Source organism: Ambystoma mexicanum, chromosome 5q (assembly GCF_040938575.1).
Source record: "Ambystoma mexicanum isolate Mex_15411 chromosome 5q, UKY_AmexF1_1, whole genome shotgun sequence".
Taxonomy (NCBI): Eukaryota; Metazoa; Chordata; class Amphibia; order Caudata; family Ambystomatidae; genus Ambystoma; species Ambystoma mexicanum.
Window position 1 is genome coordinate 1,139,035,492 of NC_090933.1, and position 17,226 is coordinate 1,139,052,717.

At 46.2% G+C, this 17,226-nt stretch overlaps 1 protein-coding gene across 6 annotated transcripts in view; it reads left to right on the top strand.

The window, feature by feature from the left end:
- PHF20L1 (PHD finger protein 20 like 1) overlaps nt 1-17,226 on the top strand; it is a 1,153,412-nt gene that overhangs the window by 354,261 nt on the left and 781,925 nt on the right. For 5 of the 6 annotated variants that reach the window (XR_011278670.1, XM_069621650.1, XM_069621651.1 and 2 more), the window contains one exon: nt 16,495-16,671. The exons of the other annotated variant lie outside the window; for it this stretch is intronic. Coding sequence is in view for 4 of the 5 variants with exons in the window: in XM_069621650.1 (XP_069477751.1) it covers nt 16,495-16,671 (177 nt within the window). In the remaining variant the exon portion in view is untranslated. The remainder of the gene's footprint in view (nt 1-16,494; nt 16,672-17,226) is intronic. 6 annotated transcript variants of the gene reach the window in all.

The following is a 17,226-nucleotide window of genomic DNA, read 5'->3' on the forward strand; positions in this document are numbered from 1 at the left end:
GGAATGGCTACAGGAGTCCTCCTTTTATCTAAGATTGGTAGACCTGGGTGAGCTTCCAGTCAAAATGGTGAGTATCTGCACCATTGAAACTGCCTACAGTTTTAATCAAGCTGCTGATGAATGTGGCCTCAGTGTGTCTTCTCCGCCCACCCTACTCAAGTTACTACATACATTTTTAAATTCATGTGAACTCTATGGATTTTACATACCTAGATAGGGATTTAAAGAGAAATAAGATTTGGGATAATCTGCATCTTAAGTAAATTGATGTGCCCTCTCCAAGTTAGATGTACGTTATTCCAGTTCCTAAAATTCTTGCATTTGATTGAAGGCTCTGAGTTGAAATGTTAAAATTAAGTTGGTGCCACTTGACTTGAAATAACGTCCTTAAGTAGATACGCTATCTGCTGACTTTCCATGAGCTATTGTCTGCCCAGATATTTTTGAGACGTGTGATAATTGACTGGGAAATAATGGGTGGTTGCAACGCCTGCGTTGGGCCTTATATTTATTTTTTATGGAAATTTGGTAGAGCTGTTGTGCCAAAACTGGAATGAGTTGGACACAGAGCCCTATGCCCTGTAATATAAACTAAATTCAAAAACTCCTAGTGACAAGTTACCAGTGCTGACCCTATTTAGAGAATAGACCATTAAAAAACATTTTAAATGAAGTGTAAAATCTTTTTATCTTGACCTTTCCCAAATCATAATTGAATAATTTTAATTAAACCAACTTCCTGTGTATCAAACATTCTCCGTATTTTGCATCATTAACCTGTTGCATAGTGCAATACAGTGGCATTTGAATGATAAAAATATTAGTGCCAACATGTGCGCTTCTTTAAGAAAATTGAATCACACAGTTAATGCAACTTTATGATGTACAGCTCTGGTAAACATCATATACTTTTACAAAACTGTTTTTAATGCCTGTTCTTTGAATGGTTTTGATAATCGATCTGACCATTCAGAGGAGTACATTGGAAAGTGCAAATACCACTAAATTCTCTACCATGTCTTTTCAGCATCATGCTTGTGATTGAAAGCTGTTTTTCTTGGGAAAGAACTGGGTTTGATTAAAATCTTTTTAGTTAACACGTGTTGCTCCTTGACTGATTATATTAGCCATTTGGACATATTGGGATTATTTTTCCCATAATGTAATGTGTGTGTTAGGCAGAATTGCATGCAGTGCCCTCTGGGACCACCACATACAATTAGGACTACAGGTGTAAGCAAAACCAACCTTTGGTATAAATCTGTACGACACAGTGGTAGCGAGCTGAGCAGCCAGGTTTATCTCAAGAGGGAATGTGAGCAGTACAAGGATGTTAGAGGTCTTACAATCACAATGGTTCAAGTAGACACTTGCACTCAAGGTTTCTTGGTAAAACACTAATTTATTACTCATTTAGAAATCCCTCACTAGAAGGAGGCAACTTAATATCATACACAAATACACTTCAATACCAAACCAATACGTCACTTTAAATAGGAGGGCAAAGGTACAAGTTAATAGAATAGATCACAAATACTTTCTTAGGCAGTGCAAATAGTTTCAGTTCACTAGAGGACTCGATTCAGTTCAATAGGCCTAGACTAAAGTCAATGGATTAGTGTCTTGGATAGGAAAGAGCAGATCTTGTAGTAAACGGTAAAGTCTGCCAATTTTCTCAGAAGTAGTTTGTACGAAAAAGAATCGTATGTTGGGTCACAAGCTGATTAGGCCTTCAAGTTGGGAAAGTTCCACAAACTTTCACCGTGAGAGGTAAGTTCTCTCAATCGGGTTGGCACAGTACCTTAATATGAACAAAAGATGCAGCTGAAGACATTGGTTCCTGGTAGCTCCTGCAGATCCAACAAGCTGGCCAAATGGAAGATCTTTGGTTCGAGTAGCTGGCGTCAAGCACACAAGCTGGTGTCCTTCCCCCTGGTTAATCCTAACCAGCTCCGAGAATGGTATCCCGGTCGCTTATGAGTTGATTGGTCCCATCAACTCAAAGGAAGAAGTAGTCCTTGAAGGGGCTTCTCTGTCGAGATGAACTTGGCAATTCGGACCTGCAGCAGGGCTTCACCGGGCAAACCAACGGTCCAGGAGTTGCAGCAGCCATCCTCTTCCAGCTCATCTGTTTTTTTTTCGTTCCAGTGGTCGACTCTCCTTTCCAGTCCAAGAGATTCTCCGTTTAAACAGTTTTCTCCCTTTCATTCCAGCCTAGCTGCCACTCACCCAGCTGGGTGGCTGTGCTTGCCGGACAGTCAGCCAGCCAATCACGCCACAGTGCATTTGGGTCCCCTAGGAGACTAAGCACAGAGTTTTAGGCACCTCCCTCACTGCCTGCCCACCCCAGACACTCAAACGCCAGAGGCGGTCTTCAGTCCTAAAGCCCGCCAAAGGCAGAAACAAAGGGACCAAACCTAGTTTGGCGCAGTAGAGACAAACAATAGAAGGACCTTTCCAAAAATAAATTGCGAGAAAAGACGACCAGGACCTGTTTAAAGGGGCTTGAGGCGCAATCTTGAAAAAACATGCCTCCTGCGATTCTTAGCTACTGGTGTTCGTGGTCGGGTAAAATCATGGTAGTTCATTGTAAAACCACTGCCACCAGCCATTTCGATTGAAAAGGGTAGCAATTGGCTGCTACCTGAGTTTCTAGACATAGGGGATACTAGGTAACCCTTCCAGCACTCTATAGGAAGATAGTGTGTGCTGGGTCTAGGAATTTAAAAAAGACTAGTAAATTCAATTTAACCTTGCATTCTCTGGGAAACAGTTTATCCCAGAGAATGTATTCAAACCATTGGGAAGTCTAAAAAGACATCCCTGTGTCACTGCACTGACGGTGCTGTGTAACACACATGAAAAGATGCCTATGGAGTTATCTTAAACTCCATAATCAAAGAACACAAGAGTAAAACACACATCAAAATACATGAGTGGGAAAAAAGGCTCACACTCTTTCCCGGAAAACAAGTCCTCAAACATCCAGCAAAGTTGCTGGGGGTCTCTAAGGTGAAGGGAATTAGCACATTTATGAGAATTATCCCTAACGGTGTTCAAGAGTGGTTGGCCTATGTTGGGGAAAGATTTTCTTTTTGCAACTTTCCTTTCATAGTTTTCTAATTGCCATTTCCATTCTTTTTGCTTTTGAAGGGAAGTAAAGCCTTCACTTCCCTTTTGTCTTTTGCTCATTTGTTATGGGGAATCCGACTAGTCTTTCAAACTGTTTGAGTTCTTGTATTTTTACATCGCACATGTCACCTTACATTGCAGTGCAACAGGTATTTCTTTTGTATCTCCCCAACCTTTGATATTTTAGATTTTTGGTTACTTTTATATGTGCCTAAAGACCAGCTGGTGGCAGAAGTTATATTTTTACTGTTTTTGTGCTTTATTTGTGCACATTCGTGTTTACAGTGTATGGGTACTAAATGTGGCTACAACCCCAAAATGCCCATGCCACAAGGTTTTCGCTTGTTCTTAGGAAAGGGGGCTGGCACTTTCTTGTCCCAGTTTGCATCACTGGTGCCAGAAAGTCTGCTACTGGGGTAGAAGTGAAACCACTAGTCAACAGAGTTGGACAACTACTGGCTGTTTGAATGTTGCAGATCCTTATCATTGGTGGACTTGTGTCCAGCTCAGCTTTTGGCTAACAGGCCTATCTCAAGAGGGGTAAATGTGAGCTGTACAGATAAAATCAGTCAATACAAGTAACACATACACTCTCAATGTTTGTTATAAATATTTATGTATTAACACATCGGTTTTAGTTGAGCATTCTTAAAAAAAAAGGGCATTTGTAACAGGCAAGCAAACATTGGAATCACTTTATACAGTTGACTTCCTCCATCCCGTGAAGTGTCCTGAAGAGGTCTGCACTGCGAAAGCCTAAATTTCGAATGGATTGTGTTCTCCAACATATTCCACATCTTTGACATCTAATGTCCACAGCTCTGCTTCTTTGGAAATTTTTCGACACGGGGCGGCCTGCGTTTATGGCGTCGGGTCGATGTCCTTCGAAGGCCTCCGTTGAGGGTGACGTCATCGGATGTTCTAAGTAGCACGCATGGCGCCTGTAGCCTCAGTTCAATTTTTTCTGCAAACGTGTTTGCTTTGAGAACTCTGCGCGCCTCGTTATCTACTTCAATGATGTTTTCTACCCTGCAGACCCCGCGGTCTGGCTTGAAAATGTGCCGGGACTGTAAGTCCAAGACGTCCATCACGGACCCGCACCGTATCTGCTTGTGGTGTCTGGGCGAGAGCCACAACACGGACGACTGCTCGAAGTGCCAGTCGTTGACTGCCAAGGCCCTTGCGGGAGCGTAAGGGGAAGTTGCAGGTAGGTCGGATATCCCCAACCCTGTAAATCCCAAAAAACTACTAGTCTTTCCACCGACGACTCGAGGGATGACTCTACCCATCGGAGGGAGTCCAGTGGATCTCGGTCCCGAAGTGGTTCTCGCCACCCATCCTCGTCGAGCCACTCCCGGAAGCGGTGTCCCCTTCGGATGATGGCTCCGCGAGGAAAGTGGCTTGCCCCACTAAATCAACTACTCCGGAGGAATCGGAGGCATTCAGGGAGAAAATGCTGGATATTTTTCAATCTCGGGGCACTGATCCGTCCGCGCGCTCACACATCACCTTCAGTTCAGTGGCACTGGGCAGTCTCTTGGATTTCCCAAAGGTTTAAATGCCGTCTCTTGGTGAAACTACTGTTTCCAAGAACAGTGAAGTAAAATTGACTTTACTGACAATTTGTAACTTTCTAGGCCCAGCACACACGATCTTACAATAGGGTGCTGGAGGGGTTACTTAGTATCCCCTTTGTCTAGTTTCTCATGTAACATTTTTGTTTCCCTTTCTACAGTTAATGGCTGGTGGCAGTGGTTTACTTTTTACTACCATTGTGTGTTTTTACAGCGGGCTGCGTTTGCAGCCACAGTTAGGCACCCATGGGTGCGCATTTGGTCAAAATGGCCATGGTCTTCTTTTTTTTGCCGTTTTCTGTTGGAAAGGTCCTTCTTGAGATTTACTATGCACGCCAAACCGGGTTTGGTCTCTTTGTTCTTTTTGTCTTTGGCGGGATTCATGAGTAAAGATCGCCTCTGGCACCAGTATGTCTGGTAGGGGCAGGAAGTGAGGGAGGTGCCCGAAACTCCCTGTGCTTAATCCCCGTTACAGGAATGCACCCAAAGCTGATTGTCGGCTGGCTGTCTGGCAAGGACAGCCACCCTGCTGTGTGATTGACAAGCGAGGCTGGAATGAATGGGAGAAACCTGCATAAAAGGCGAGGCTTTTTGGCTTGGAAGGCAGAGTCGACCACTGGACGAAGGAATCCGAAGAAGAACTTGGAAGAGACGCCTGCTGCAACTCCTGGACAGTTGGTTTACCCAGTGAAGCCCTGCTGCTGTGCTGAAGCTCTGAATTCGCCTCGGCTAGAAGCCCTGCAAGGGCGACTTCTCCCTTTGAGTTGGTGGGACCAATCATCTCCAAAGTAAGCCCGTCTGGACATCTCTCGAAGGTGGTTGCATTTCCATTGCAGTTGCTGCTGGTACCGAAGAGTCGGAGAGGAACTCCAGATTGTGTGCGTTGCTTTTAAGTCAGACCTGAGCGCCAAGATCTTCCAGACTTCCCTGTTGGAGGACTGACCAAGCCTGAGCCACCTCAACAGTGTGCTGGACCCCGGAAGCAAGGAAAGTCTGAAGTGGTATCCTAAAACCGCAGTGTTGCTATTTACTGTCAGACGCGAGGAGCTGAAGCACTGAAGGTCTGCTGAATTGAAGTTTGGTCATTGCTGCTGCTGACCGGCCCATTGCAGAGCAGGAGTCCCCAGAGGTCTTCCCTCTTGTCCCCATGACTGAGGCCCAGGAAAAGCAGGATCTGCAGAGCTGCACAGGAACAGAAGGCAGCTGGAACCATTTCTTTTAACCAGAGGTGCTGTAAAGTCTAAAAACGTACCTCTTGTTGTGAAGCCTTGCTTGCTCCCAGTTGAGGCCTGTCTTGGTTACCTTGCAGAGTTGCGAAAGCTTTGCCCCTCAGCTTGTGGCCCTTCAAGTGTTCTACTTTCAACAAACATTTCGCAAGACTTTTTTACTTACCTGCAAAGAAGATCTTCAGCTCCCTTTGACGTTGTGCAATTAACATTGGCTGTCCTGGCTCCCTGAGAGACTCCTCTTTACAACTGACTTTGTGCTTCGGAAGGTGTTTAAAAGTACTTGGCGTCTTATGAGTTATTTGTTAACCTTTGTTTTATTCCTCTATTCTATCTTTTTCGCCTAACTCAGTATTACTTTAAATGTCCCATTGATAAATCAATGAACACAGTGTCCTAGCTATTCAAGTCACCTGATGGTGTAGGACGTTTCTGTGTGCCACTCCCAATGGTTGTCATCTGATTTAGAGAAATTGAATGTGTTTTGAATTCTATTTGTTACATGTTTATTTGGATAACTGTATTGTGAAACTGTGTCACAACCTTACTGCTCACATTGACCCCTCTTGAGATAAGCCTGGCTGCTCGACCACACTACCAACCTGTGTAGTTCAGACTTATACCAAAGGTGGGTCCCTATTGCCAGGAGATCAAGGTTATTGTAGTGCACCCAAATGGTACTGCATACAATCGTTTCTTACAAAACCTTTCTCAGCAGTAAGTGTTCAACAAATTACAGCCTATGAGGGGACAAGTAATGCCAAAGCCAATCGATTCTGAAGGGTGCCTTTAAGGAGCCAGGACAGCCAAAGTCAATTGGACCAAGTCAATAGTTCTGATGCACTTCTTCTATGAAAAAGTCTTTCACAAAGTCGGATAAGTTCAAGAAAATCACTGGAGGCACACAAGCCGTTAGGCCTTTGCAAGGGGAGTTGAGCAAAACTCCAAAAGTTAAGTCGGTGCACTTCTCAAGCGAGAAAGCACAACTCATGGCAAGAAGGTAAATATCCCAAGCCCCCACAGTACCTCTGGTTTGAAGAAAGTGTTACAGCTGGGTTCCCTCTTGCTACAGCCAAGCAGACCGTTGTTCCTGGGCCTCAGTCGTGGTGACAAGAGGGAAGAAATCTGGCGGGCTCCTGCAGCAATACTCGGGAGAGAACTACGTCCGCTACGGATTTTCTTCGATTCAGCGGCTGTTCAGGGTTTCATCACCTTTCAAACACCACTGATGGAGAACGAATATCCCTGGTTGGACTTTCCCTGCTCTCTCGGTCCTGGACTCTAGTGAGGGAAATCTGGATTTTCTGCTTCTGGAGGATCCTTAGGAGCTTTTAGCCAGATTCGTACTGCAGAAGACGTTGCAATTGATAATGGGCACTCGTCCCCTGGCATTGGGCTTCTGACGCTCTGGAGAGGCACAGCAAGTCGGGGGTTTCGCCAAAGTGGAATTTGTCTCTGGCTAGTTGGTCCAACCAGCCCTAGGGGAGAAGTTGTTCCGTCCAGAGCTTTTCTGTCGTTTTGAAGAGGTCCACACAGCAGCAGGGCTTCAGTCACTTTGAGGTCCAGGAGGTTGCAGCAGGCTTCTCGTTGCAGTTTATTCTTCGGATGTTTCTTCCAGTGGTCGCCTCTGACTGTAGTCCTAAGAACCTCACCTTTTAAGCTTGTTCTCATTCATTCACAGCCCTACGCTGTCAATCACCCAGCAGATTGGCTGTCCTTCCTGGACAGCCAGCCAGCCGGCCAGTCGGGACTGCTTTTGTTCAGGCACACCTAGAGACAAAGGACAGGGGAGGTTTGGGACCCTCCCTCACTTTCTGTCCTTCCAGACACACTGGAGCCAGGGGCGGGCTTCAGGACTGAAGCCCGCCAAAGGCAAAACACACAAAGGACTCAAACCTATCTCAACCTATAGAGTAAAAGCCAAAAAATACCTTACAAACAGGAAATGGTGTGAAAAGAAGACCAGGGCCTTTTGACAAAATGATTACCCATGGCTTCTGTACTAGCTGAGGGTTCAGCCTGCGGTAAAAATGCACACAGGTAGTAAAACGTAAAGCACTGCCACCAGCCATTTAAAGAATTGAGTGTAACAAGAAATATCCCATGAGAAAGTAGCATAAGGGCTACTAGGTAAACCTCCATGTAAGATGGTGTGTGTGTGCTGGACCTACAAAGTAAAAAGGTAAGTAAGACCAATTTCACCTTACTATTCCTGGGAACATTAGTTCACCCAAGAAAAGGTATTTAAATCTAGAGAGAAATCCAAGGGATTTCTCAGAGACACTGCACTGAAGGTGATGTGTGTTAATATACAAAAAGCAGATGCCTATTGAGTTTGTCAGACTCCAAAAACAGTGAAAACATAAAATCCTTGTCTGGGACAAACACAGGAGGGAGTGAGAAAAAGGCCCCATTCACACAGGAGTTAAAATTAAAAAGTCCTAAGTCCAGCAAAAGGGCTGTGGGTTTCCAGGGTAAAAGGGAATTAGCACAGAAATGAAATGTCTCCGTAACAATGACCAACATTAGACTCGTGAAGTGACCAGGCATCCATTCCGGTCTCCGGCCTGGTGAAGCCCTGCTTCCCTGCCTGATCTCAGAAGGCCGTTGTCGGTACTTTGACCCTTGGACTAGAGGGAACAATTAGTCTGAACATCTTCTCTTCTGCCATAAATTGCCTTCTCACAATGTCCGCTTCTTAGCATTAAGGGAACCTGTCCTTGAGCGGCTTCTTCATCTATGACTGGAAGGATGCCAGTCATTGTTTGCAAATGGTGATCATCAATGGAACTCTCCTTCCTCCATCCTGTGAAGTGTTCTGCATTGCGAAAGTCTGCATTTCATCATTAGCTAGGCTTGCATCTTACAGTTGACCCCAAACGGAAGAAGCATTCAAACCTGCAAAACTGGATGCCTCTCACCCGAGCAAAGGACGGATTACTGTGCAAACCGCAGATGATCCATTGTGATGCCTGGGACAATTGGAGTACCTCTGTCTCCCTCTTACTTACCTTTGGTCATAGAATCTAGGTCAAGTATCCTACCCCTGGCTTCGCTTCGGGTCTTCACGAGAGGAGAACTTGCTTATATTCTGACCAATTATTGCCCATTGTATCCCTGTAGAAAATACCTTCCTTGGAGAAACCTTGTATTTGAATCTGACACTTTTGGGCACTAGGCCAATACATCTTGGGGCAAGACTTCTTAAGTAAAGGGAATTATACTTTACTGGTTCTTTTACCAGCATCGGAGTACTTGCCCATTTTAACCTGGCTAGTTATTGAGTGTTGAGCATGTGAACCTACTTCTGAATGTATATATCTGTGTTGTATGGTTTTGTGAGATTTGTACCGCCTATTTTTTATTATGGTTTTTATTAAGAAAGGAATGGGCACAGAGGAGAAGTACAGCTGTACTGGGTGGCAGGGCGGAGAGGGGCAGGCAGCATCTAGCTATTCAGGTGGCTTGTATTGGGGGGAATTCTCATAAATGTGCCCCTTCCCTTCAACTTAGACCCCCAGCAACTTTGCAGAATTTTGAGGACTTGATTTTTTTACCTGGAGAGAGTGAGCCTTTTTTCCCCACTATCTCGTATTTTGATGTGCGTTTTACTCTTGTATTCTTTGATTTTGGAGTTTTAGACCACTCCATATGCATCTTTTCATGTGTGTCTCACGGCACCCTCAGTGCAGTGACACAGGGAAGCCTTTCAGGCTGTCCCAAGGTTTAAATACCTTCTCTGGGATAAACTGTTTCCCAGAGAAAGTAAAGTGAAATTGACTTTACTAGTCTTTTCTAATTCCTATACCCAGCACATACTATCTTACAATAGAGTGCTGGAGGGGTTACTTAGTATCCACTATGTCTAGAAACTCACGTAGCCGTTAAATGCTACCCTTTTCTCTTGAAATGGCTGGTGGAAGTGGTTTACAACGGACTACCATGATTTTTCCCGACCACGAACACTGATAGCGTTAAATCGCGGGAGCCATGTTTTTCAAGATGGCGTCTGAGCCTCCTTTGTTTAAACGGGTCCCGGTCTTCTTTTTTCGCCATTTCTTTTTGGAAAGCTCCTTCTAGAGTTTGTCTGTTCGCCAAACCAGGTTTGGTCCCTTTGTTCCTATACCTTTGGCGGGCTTCAGGACTGGAGACAGCCTCTGGCGCCAGAGTGTATGGGGTGGGCAGGAAGTGAGAGGTGCCCAAAACTCCCTGTGCTTTGTCTCCTAGGAGTCCCAAATTCACTCTAACCTGATTGGCTGGCTGGCTGACTGTCCGCCAAGGATAGCCACCCTGCTGGGTGAGTGGCAGCTAGGCTGGAATTAATGGGAGGAAACTGTTTAAAAGGCGAGTCTTTGTTTGGAAGGCAGAGTCGACCACTGGAATGAAGGAACCGAAGACGAGCTGGAAGAGGACGGCTGCTGCAACTCCGGGACTGTTTGTTTGCCCGGTGAAGCCCTGCTGCAGGTCCGAATCACCAAGATCATCTTGACAGAGAAGCCCTTTAAGGATCTCCCTTTGAGTTGTTGGGACCAATCAACGCGTAAGCCACCTGGATACCATTCTCGGAGCTGGTTGTATTTTCCTCATCTTGCTGCAGGAAACCGAATAGCCAGGGAGAAGGACACCAGTTTGTGTGCTTGACTACAGCTACCGGAATTGAAGATTTGCCTTTGCCCACTTTCTGACAGTGCAGGAGTCCCCCAACGTCCTCCCTCTTGTCCCCACGACTGAGGCTCAGGAACAGCGAGCTCTGCAGGAACTGCCATGAACAGACGTCTTCAGCTGCATCTTTTTCTTCATTGTAAGGTACTGTGAAAAGCCGACCGAGAGAACTTACCTCTCATTGCGAAAGTGCTTGAAACTTTGGCAACTTGCAGGCCAAATCAGCTTGTGACCCAACATATGAATCTTTCTTTTACAAACTACTTCTGAGAACTTTGGCAAAGACTTTTCCGTTTAATTTCCAGAACAGCTTTATCTTATACAAGACTTTAGCCCATTGACTTTGGCCTAACCTATTGCATTGAATCAACTCTTCTGGGGAACTCAAATTATTTGCACTGTTTAAGAGTAACTGTAATATTCGTTTTATTACTTATGCCTTTTTGCTCCTACTTCAAATGCTCTGGATGCCATTTTGCTCCTCCTTCAAAGTAGTTTAAAAGCCCCAGAACCTGATATTGTGATATACTAAAGTATATTTTTGTATGTTATTGATTGCCTAGTTCCAGTGAATGTTTTATAACTGACTGTGAAAGAAATTAATGAGTGTTTTTCGAAGAAACCTTGAGTATAAGAGTCTATTTGTATACTTGTAATTTTAGACCTCTGTGTTACATCCTTACAGCTCACATTGTCATGATGCCTACCCCCGGACATCCGGATCAAGCCCATCAGCCCCGGGAGCTGGCATCCAGACATTTACAAAAAACCCAGCAGCCCCAGCTAGGGGCTGTCTCGGTTCAGTCCTGGCGCCATAGGCGCCAGGCTCATAGACATTATTTACCTCATGCAGACCATGCTGCAAATAAATCCAAGCCAACGTGAGGCCTGGATGGGACTATTTTACTACAGGGACTATTTTTTACTCGGGTGTGGTCCTGGGGAACTTCTTTCCTGGGACTACTTTGGAGGCTATTTAAACCACGCCCGAAGAGCAGCACATGCTTCGTGTTATTCTGCATCCAGCATCGTGACTCTCACCGTGCCTGCAGCCAGCATCCAGTCTTCTGCCACGCCCGCGTGCCTGCAGCCAGCATCCAGTCTTCTGCCACGCCCGCCTCGAATCCGGAGCTCCTAGAATAAAGAGGAAGAAAAGGACAAGGTTGGAAAACAAACTTATTAAAAATTCCTCACCTGATTCCGGATCCATTTCATCTCCCGACCTGGAAAGTACATCAGTCCTGCACGCGTCGCTTCGTCAGCTCCAGCACGGCGCCATACTCACCAGTTCTCACAGCATCTTTCGATCCGGCACTGTCCATCATTTCTTCGCCGTACTCCGGCACCTAGGGGCACAAGAATAACAAGGTGAGCCAAGGGAATCAACAAATACCTCTTACCACCATAGACTTACCTGATTTACCACCGGCGGTATTATTCTCCATATCTTTATATGCCGCATCTGTAAAGAGGGAGAAAAACAACACGTTACTGCATGCAATAGTTACCGGACAGCGTTGGGTAACACAGACTCTTACCTGAACGCCAGCAGCAGCTACGAGACCTTCTCACGAACTCAGTTGCAACTTAAGGGGACAAGAGTGAACATCGGGCACATTGAACTCTTTGAACCTGATACTTACAAATCCCGCCTGGGACCTCAGAGTCAATGCTTACCGGAACTCACCCAACGCCTTCAAACCAGTGAAGTAACTGGTATCTACGTGCCCCTGCAAGACACGCAGGATGGAGAGCTCATCTTTTACAAACATATGGTGAGGTTAATAAGGGGATATCGGAGGTGATTAGTGGGGGAGAGCAAGAACAGTTGGGAGGCCATCACTAAAACCCACAGGTGGCTAATCCCTGTCTCCACTTGCAGGAAAATACTTCTTCGGGGTCCAGCAGACAAGACTAGGCGGGCCAGTCCAGACAGTCATCTCTGCACTACGCATCATGTTGACGGAGACCGCAGCTGTCTGGGTCCGATCGACACCCCTGTGGGGTCCAGGTGAGCGTAACAGAACACAAAGCCTTTCTAAAAATACCCACCCGGGTGTTATGGGAACCTCGGAAACCGACCCAACTGGCCCAATTATTGGGGGAGCTTAGGGCAGAAGTACATGCCGCTCGCCAAGAGACTAATGCCCTCAGGAGAGAACTGATTGTCTTAAAGGAGCGCAGTGATCTGGCTAGGCAACTACTGCGAAACCAAGCTCGGCAAACGCCTTTACCTGGATATGGGGGAAACCCAACCCCCGTTTCATCAAGCAATCCTGTGCAAGTGGTTTTACCAGGAAATATTCCGTTAGCTCCACCCGAACGCTTTGCTGGGGACCCCAAAAGGTTCGCTGTGTTAATGAAACAATGCCGCTTGCACTTTTTATGCAGATCGGGAGCCTTTCCAAATGACCAAGCCAAAGTAGCCTTTGTATTGTCATATCTTAGTGGCAGCGCAGCAGATTGGTCCATTCCGTTAGTCAACCAGGATGATCCTCTTATCCGGGATTTTCAGGGTTTTCAAAGGAGCATGGAAAAACTATTCGCCAGACACTCACGGGGTCAAGCCCTGGACAACAAACTTTTATCCTTACGACATGGTAACCAGGATCTGCTAACCTATATTGCAACCTTCAATAGGTTGGTGGTGGAAACCGGGTGGCTGGAGGAAAAACGAATTACATTGTTTCATCGTGGACTTCGGGGAGAACTCAAAGACGTCTTGGGTCAAGTTGTGAAACCACCTCAGGATTGCACAGAATTTATAGACTTGGTGGTCCAGCTAAACCACCGACTTCAGAACCGAAAGACTGATCGAGATAAGTTTGAGAATCGGGTATTGGTTAAACCCAAAGTTGCCCCCAAAGGAACAGATGCATCTGAACCTATGCAGATCGGGGGGGGTTAAAGGACCCTTAACTCAAAAGGAAAGAGAAAGAAGACGACAGATGCAGTTGTCTGTACTGTGGAACCTCAGGACATTTTCTACGGGATTGCACTACAAAACCACCCAAGAAGGTGGTAGGAGTTGCTGATAAAAGCCACACAGAGCCTGATTCGGGAAACGACCACGCCCAACAAGCGTAGAGGTCCGCTTGCCGAGCTTAAAGAAGGACACTCGGACCTCGCATCTGATCATCTCAATGGTCCTACTTGATCCCAGGCAGCCATCACGTATGCACGCAGTAAGATAGCGGGGCCGTAGGAAACTATATGGACCACAAATTGGTGTCAAGGATGAATCTACCTCTTTGAAAAAAAGACCACTTCGGATGTCATCACCACAGTTGATGGAACTGAGATTGCCTCGGGGCCTGTAACTCATTCCACTACAGAGATGACGCTGTTGAGTCAAGATGGGCATCGAGAGACTATTGTGTTTGATCTAATCAAAGCCCCACAGTTCCAGATAATACTGGGGATGCCATGGTTGGAAACACATAATCCTTGTATAGAATGGCGAGAGAAGAGAATAACCTTCCCGGATTGTGCACACACCTGTTACCCGGAGATAACTTTGAACAAAGGCCTGGCTACCGTCGTTAACCCAATCGTGCAGTTACCTCAGGAATACCAAGAATTTCAGGGATACAGAGACAGTCCCACAGTGCAGGGGTTGCCAGGTAGGCAGTGCAGGGGAGAGTGGCAGGGCCACGGACCGGGGTAGGTGAGTGGCCCTGATGCAGATTCAGTGCAGTTTCAGTAATATTAAAGGGAGAGGGGGAGAGAAAGCGGAGACAAAGAGGAAGGTTTTGAGGTGCTTCTGGAACCAGAGATGGTTCTCTTCAAGTTTCAGGGAGGCAGGAAGGCTGTTCCAGAGCGAGGCCTCTGCAGCGGAGAGAGATCTACCCCCAACTCGTTGCTTGGAGAAGCGGCTGACCCTGAGGGAGTTGGAGGTGGATGAGCGAAGAGCTTGAGAAGGAAGATATTTAGGAAAAGAGATTTGAAGGTATTTTGGCCCGAGGCCCCAGAAGGCCTTGTGGACAATGCAGAGTGTTTTGAACTTAATCCTCGCAGCCACTGGGAGCCAATGTAGCGATTTCAGTCCTGGAGAGATACGGTCCCTTGGCTTGAGGCCAAGGACAATTCTCGCAGTCCTGTTCTGGATGAGTTGCAAAGGGCGGAGAGTAGAGGCAGGCAGATTCAGATAGAGGCTGTTACAGTAGTCCAGCTTTGAGAGAACCAGGGCTCTAGAGACAGTTAGCTTCTGGGGGAAGGAGAGGAATGGAAGGATACCTCTGAGGAGGTGAAGCTCGTAGTGTGACTTCTTAGAGAAGTCAGAGATGTGAGGAGAGTATGGAGTCGAAGATCACTAAGGTTTTAGCCCAGCACGTGGGAGCAGGAAGAGGGCCAAGGGAGGCCGGCCAGAGAGCTGCAGGGAAGGAGGGAGCGGGTGTGCCGATGAGTAGAATCTCAGTCTTACTGGCATTAAGGCAGAGGTCATTGGCGGCACACCACTCCTGGATGGCAGACAGACAGAGATGAGGGAAGGGGAAGAGGAAGCCGGGGGTAGCCTGAAAATGAGCTGGGTATCATCCGCATTGCACTGAAAATTGGGGCAGAGAACGGCGATGTGGTGGGCAAGAAGTGCCAAGTACTGGTTGAACAGCCAGGGAGAGAGGTTAGATCCTTGGGGGACACCACAGGTAGAGAAAAAGATGTCAGAGGAAGGACCCCAGTTGGACCTGGGAGGGTCGATTGGAGAGGAACGAGGACAGCCACACCAGAGCCTGACCAGTGATACCCAGGTTATCACGGAGACAGTTGAGCAGGATGGTATGGTTGACAGTATCAAAGGCAGAGGAGAGATCAAGCAAAATGAGAACACAAGGAGTGTTTGAGTCAAGGTTTGAGAGCAGGTCCTCACGGATGTTCAGGAGAGCAGTTTCCGTGCTTCTGGCAGCTCTGAAGCCAGACTGATGGTCATGCAGACTACCAAAAGATTCAGCATGGAGATTAAGCTGGGAGATGGCCAGTTTCTCCAGGAGCTTGCCCAGGAAGGGAGTGATAGAGATTGGGAGATAGTTAGCCGGGCAGGAGGGGTCGGAGGAGGGTTTCTTAAGAATGGGGTGCACAAGGGAGTGCTTGAGGGGGGGATGGGAAGACTCCAGAGGCAAAGGAGTGATTGCAGAAGTCAGCCAGGGCAGGAGCCAAGGAGTCGATGTGGTCCTTGATTGTTTTGGAGGAGCATGGGTGGACCTGTTTTGACGAGACTTTCATAGATCGTACTTGTCTCGAAACCTCGACAGCAGAAAAAAAGGGAAAGGCAGAGAAGGAGGGAGGAGAGGGGTGGCTGCAGAAGGGCCAGAGGAAGAGCAGGGAATAGAGGGTGGGAGGGATCCCTTGCAATTTGGTTTTTGAATGCAATTTCTTTGGATTTCTTTTTCTTAATGGTCCACTGCTGTTTGAGTTGAACTATGGAGATCTGAGCAAATACTGTATTATTGCTCCGAGTTCCTGCTTTCTAATAAATACATTTTCTTTTCTTGCTATGTTGCACCGAATATTTAACCCTTCATTCAGCCCTTATGTTTAGCACCAATTGGTGCTAATAAACATGTAATCTGCACACATACCAGCTTCTGCATAGAATAGAAAAGAGTTAAGGTGTAACACAACCACATTAATTTCATGTTAGCTGGCTACTGGACTTTGCAGAGTAACGTGAAACAACCCCTATTTCCCCAGTGACGGGCACATTGAAAATTAAATGAAAACATTCATGAACACATTGTTGGAAACATTCAATAATTACATTCCTAAATGTATGTTTTTGATGAACACTGAATTCCAAGAGCAGCTTTTCATAATAATTCACTCTATCTAAACTTTCTGGGTGAAATTGTGTTTTCTTGTTCCTTCATGTCTTTAATATTGTATTACTGTTTTGTTTCATCTAGCACCGCAGGTTTCCCCTTTATACATGCCATGTCTCCCCCTCGATCTAAGTCGTGGCTCTGATGTCCAAGCACCTTTAGTTCCAGTGTTCCACAATGAGTACCTCTGTGCAGAAAAGGAAGATGTACGGATAGTTTGTCCCAAAGCAGTTACAGATGGAAGCATAATCTCAACCACAGGTAGACATATAACATGCTACCTTTTACTCTGTTAAACACCTACGTTTATGCTTTTTATAATTTACATGAGAATGTTTAAATGAGAATGGTGTTGCACATGCTGCCTATTTTCTTCATGTGTATATTACGTCTTTGAACATTATAATTCAGTAGTTTTCTAGAGTATTTGCTATCTCACTACTAACCATAGCATGTTCCCCGATCAATAGTAGTGCAGCACCGCGTTTGTAATTCGCTACTTTGGAGACAGAGAAGGCTTTCTTGGTCGATTTTGATCAGCTTATCCCAATTGTTCCCAGTGTTTTATCATTTCCACTGCCTCCTACTGCAGCTATCCTACTGCATATTTGGAAGACATTGCCACTGTTGAGATGGATTACCAAAATCGACCTGGGGGGAGGATTTTGGGAGGCCAGTCTATCTTGGTGAACAGGGTGAGCTGGAGGACTAGCCAAACCCTATCAAAGTAGGGTAGCAAAGTGGCAAGGCTTGGTCACAGGAGGGCTGTGAGATGGTATTCTAGCTGCAATGACTCACACAGGGCAACATCAATAA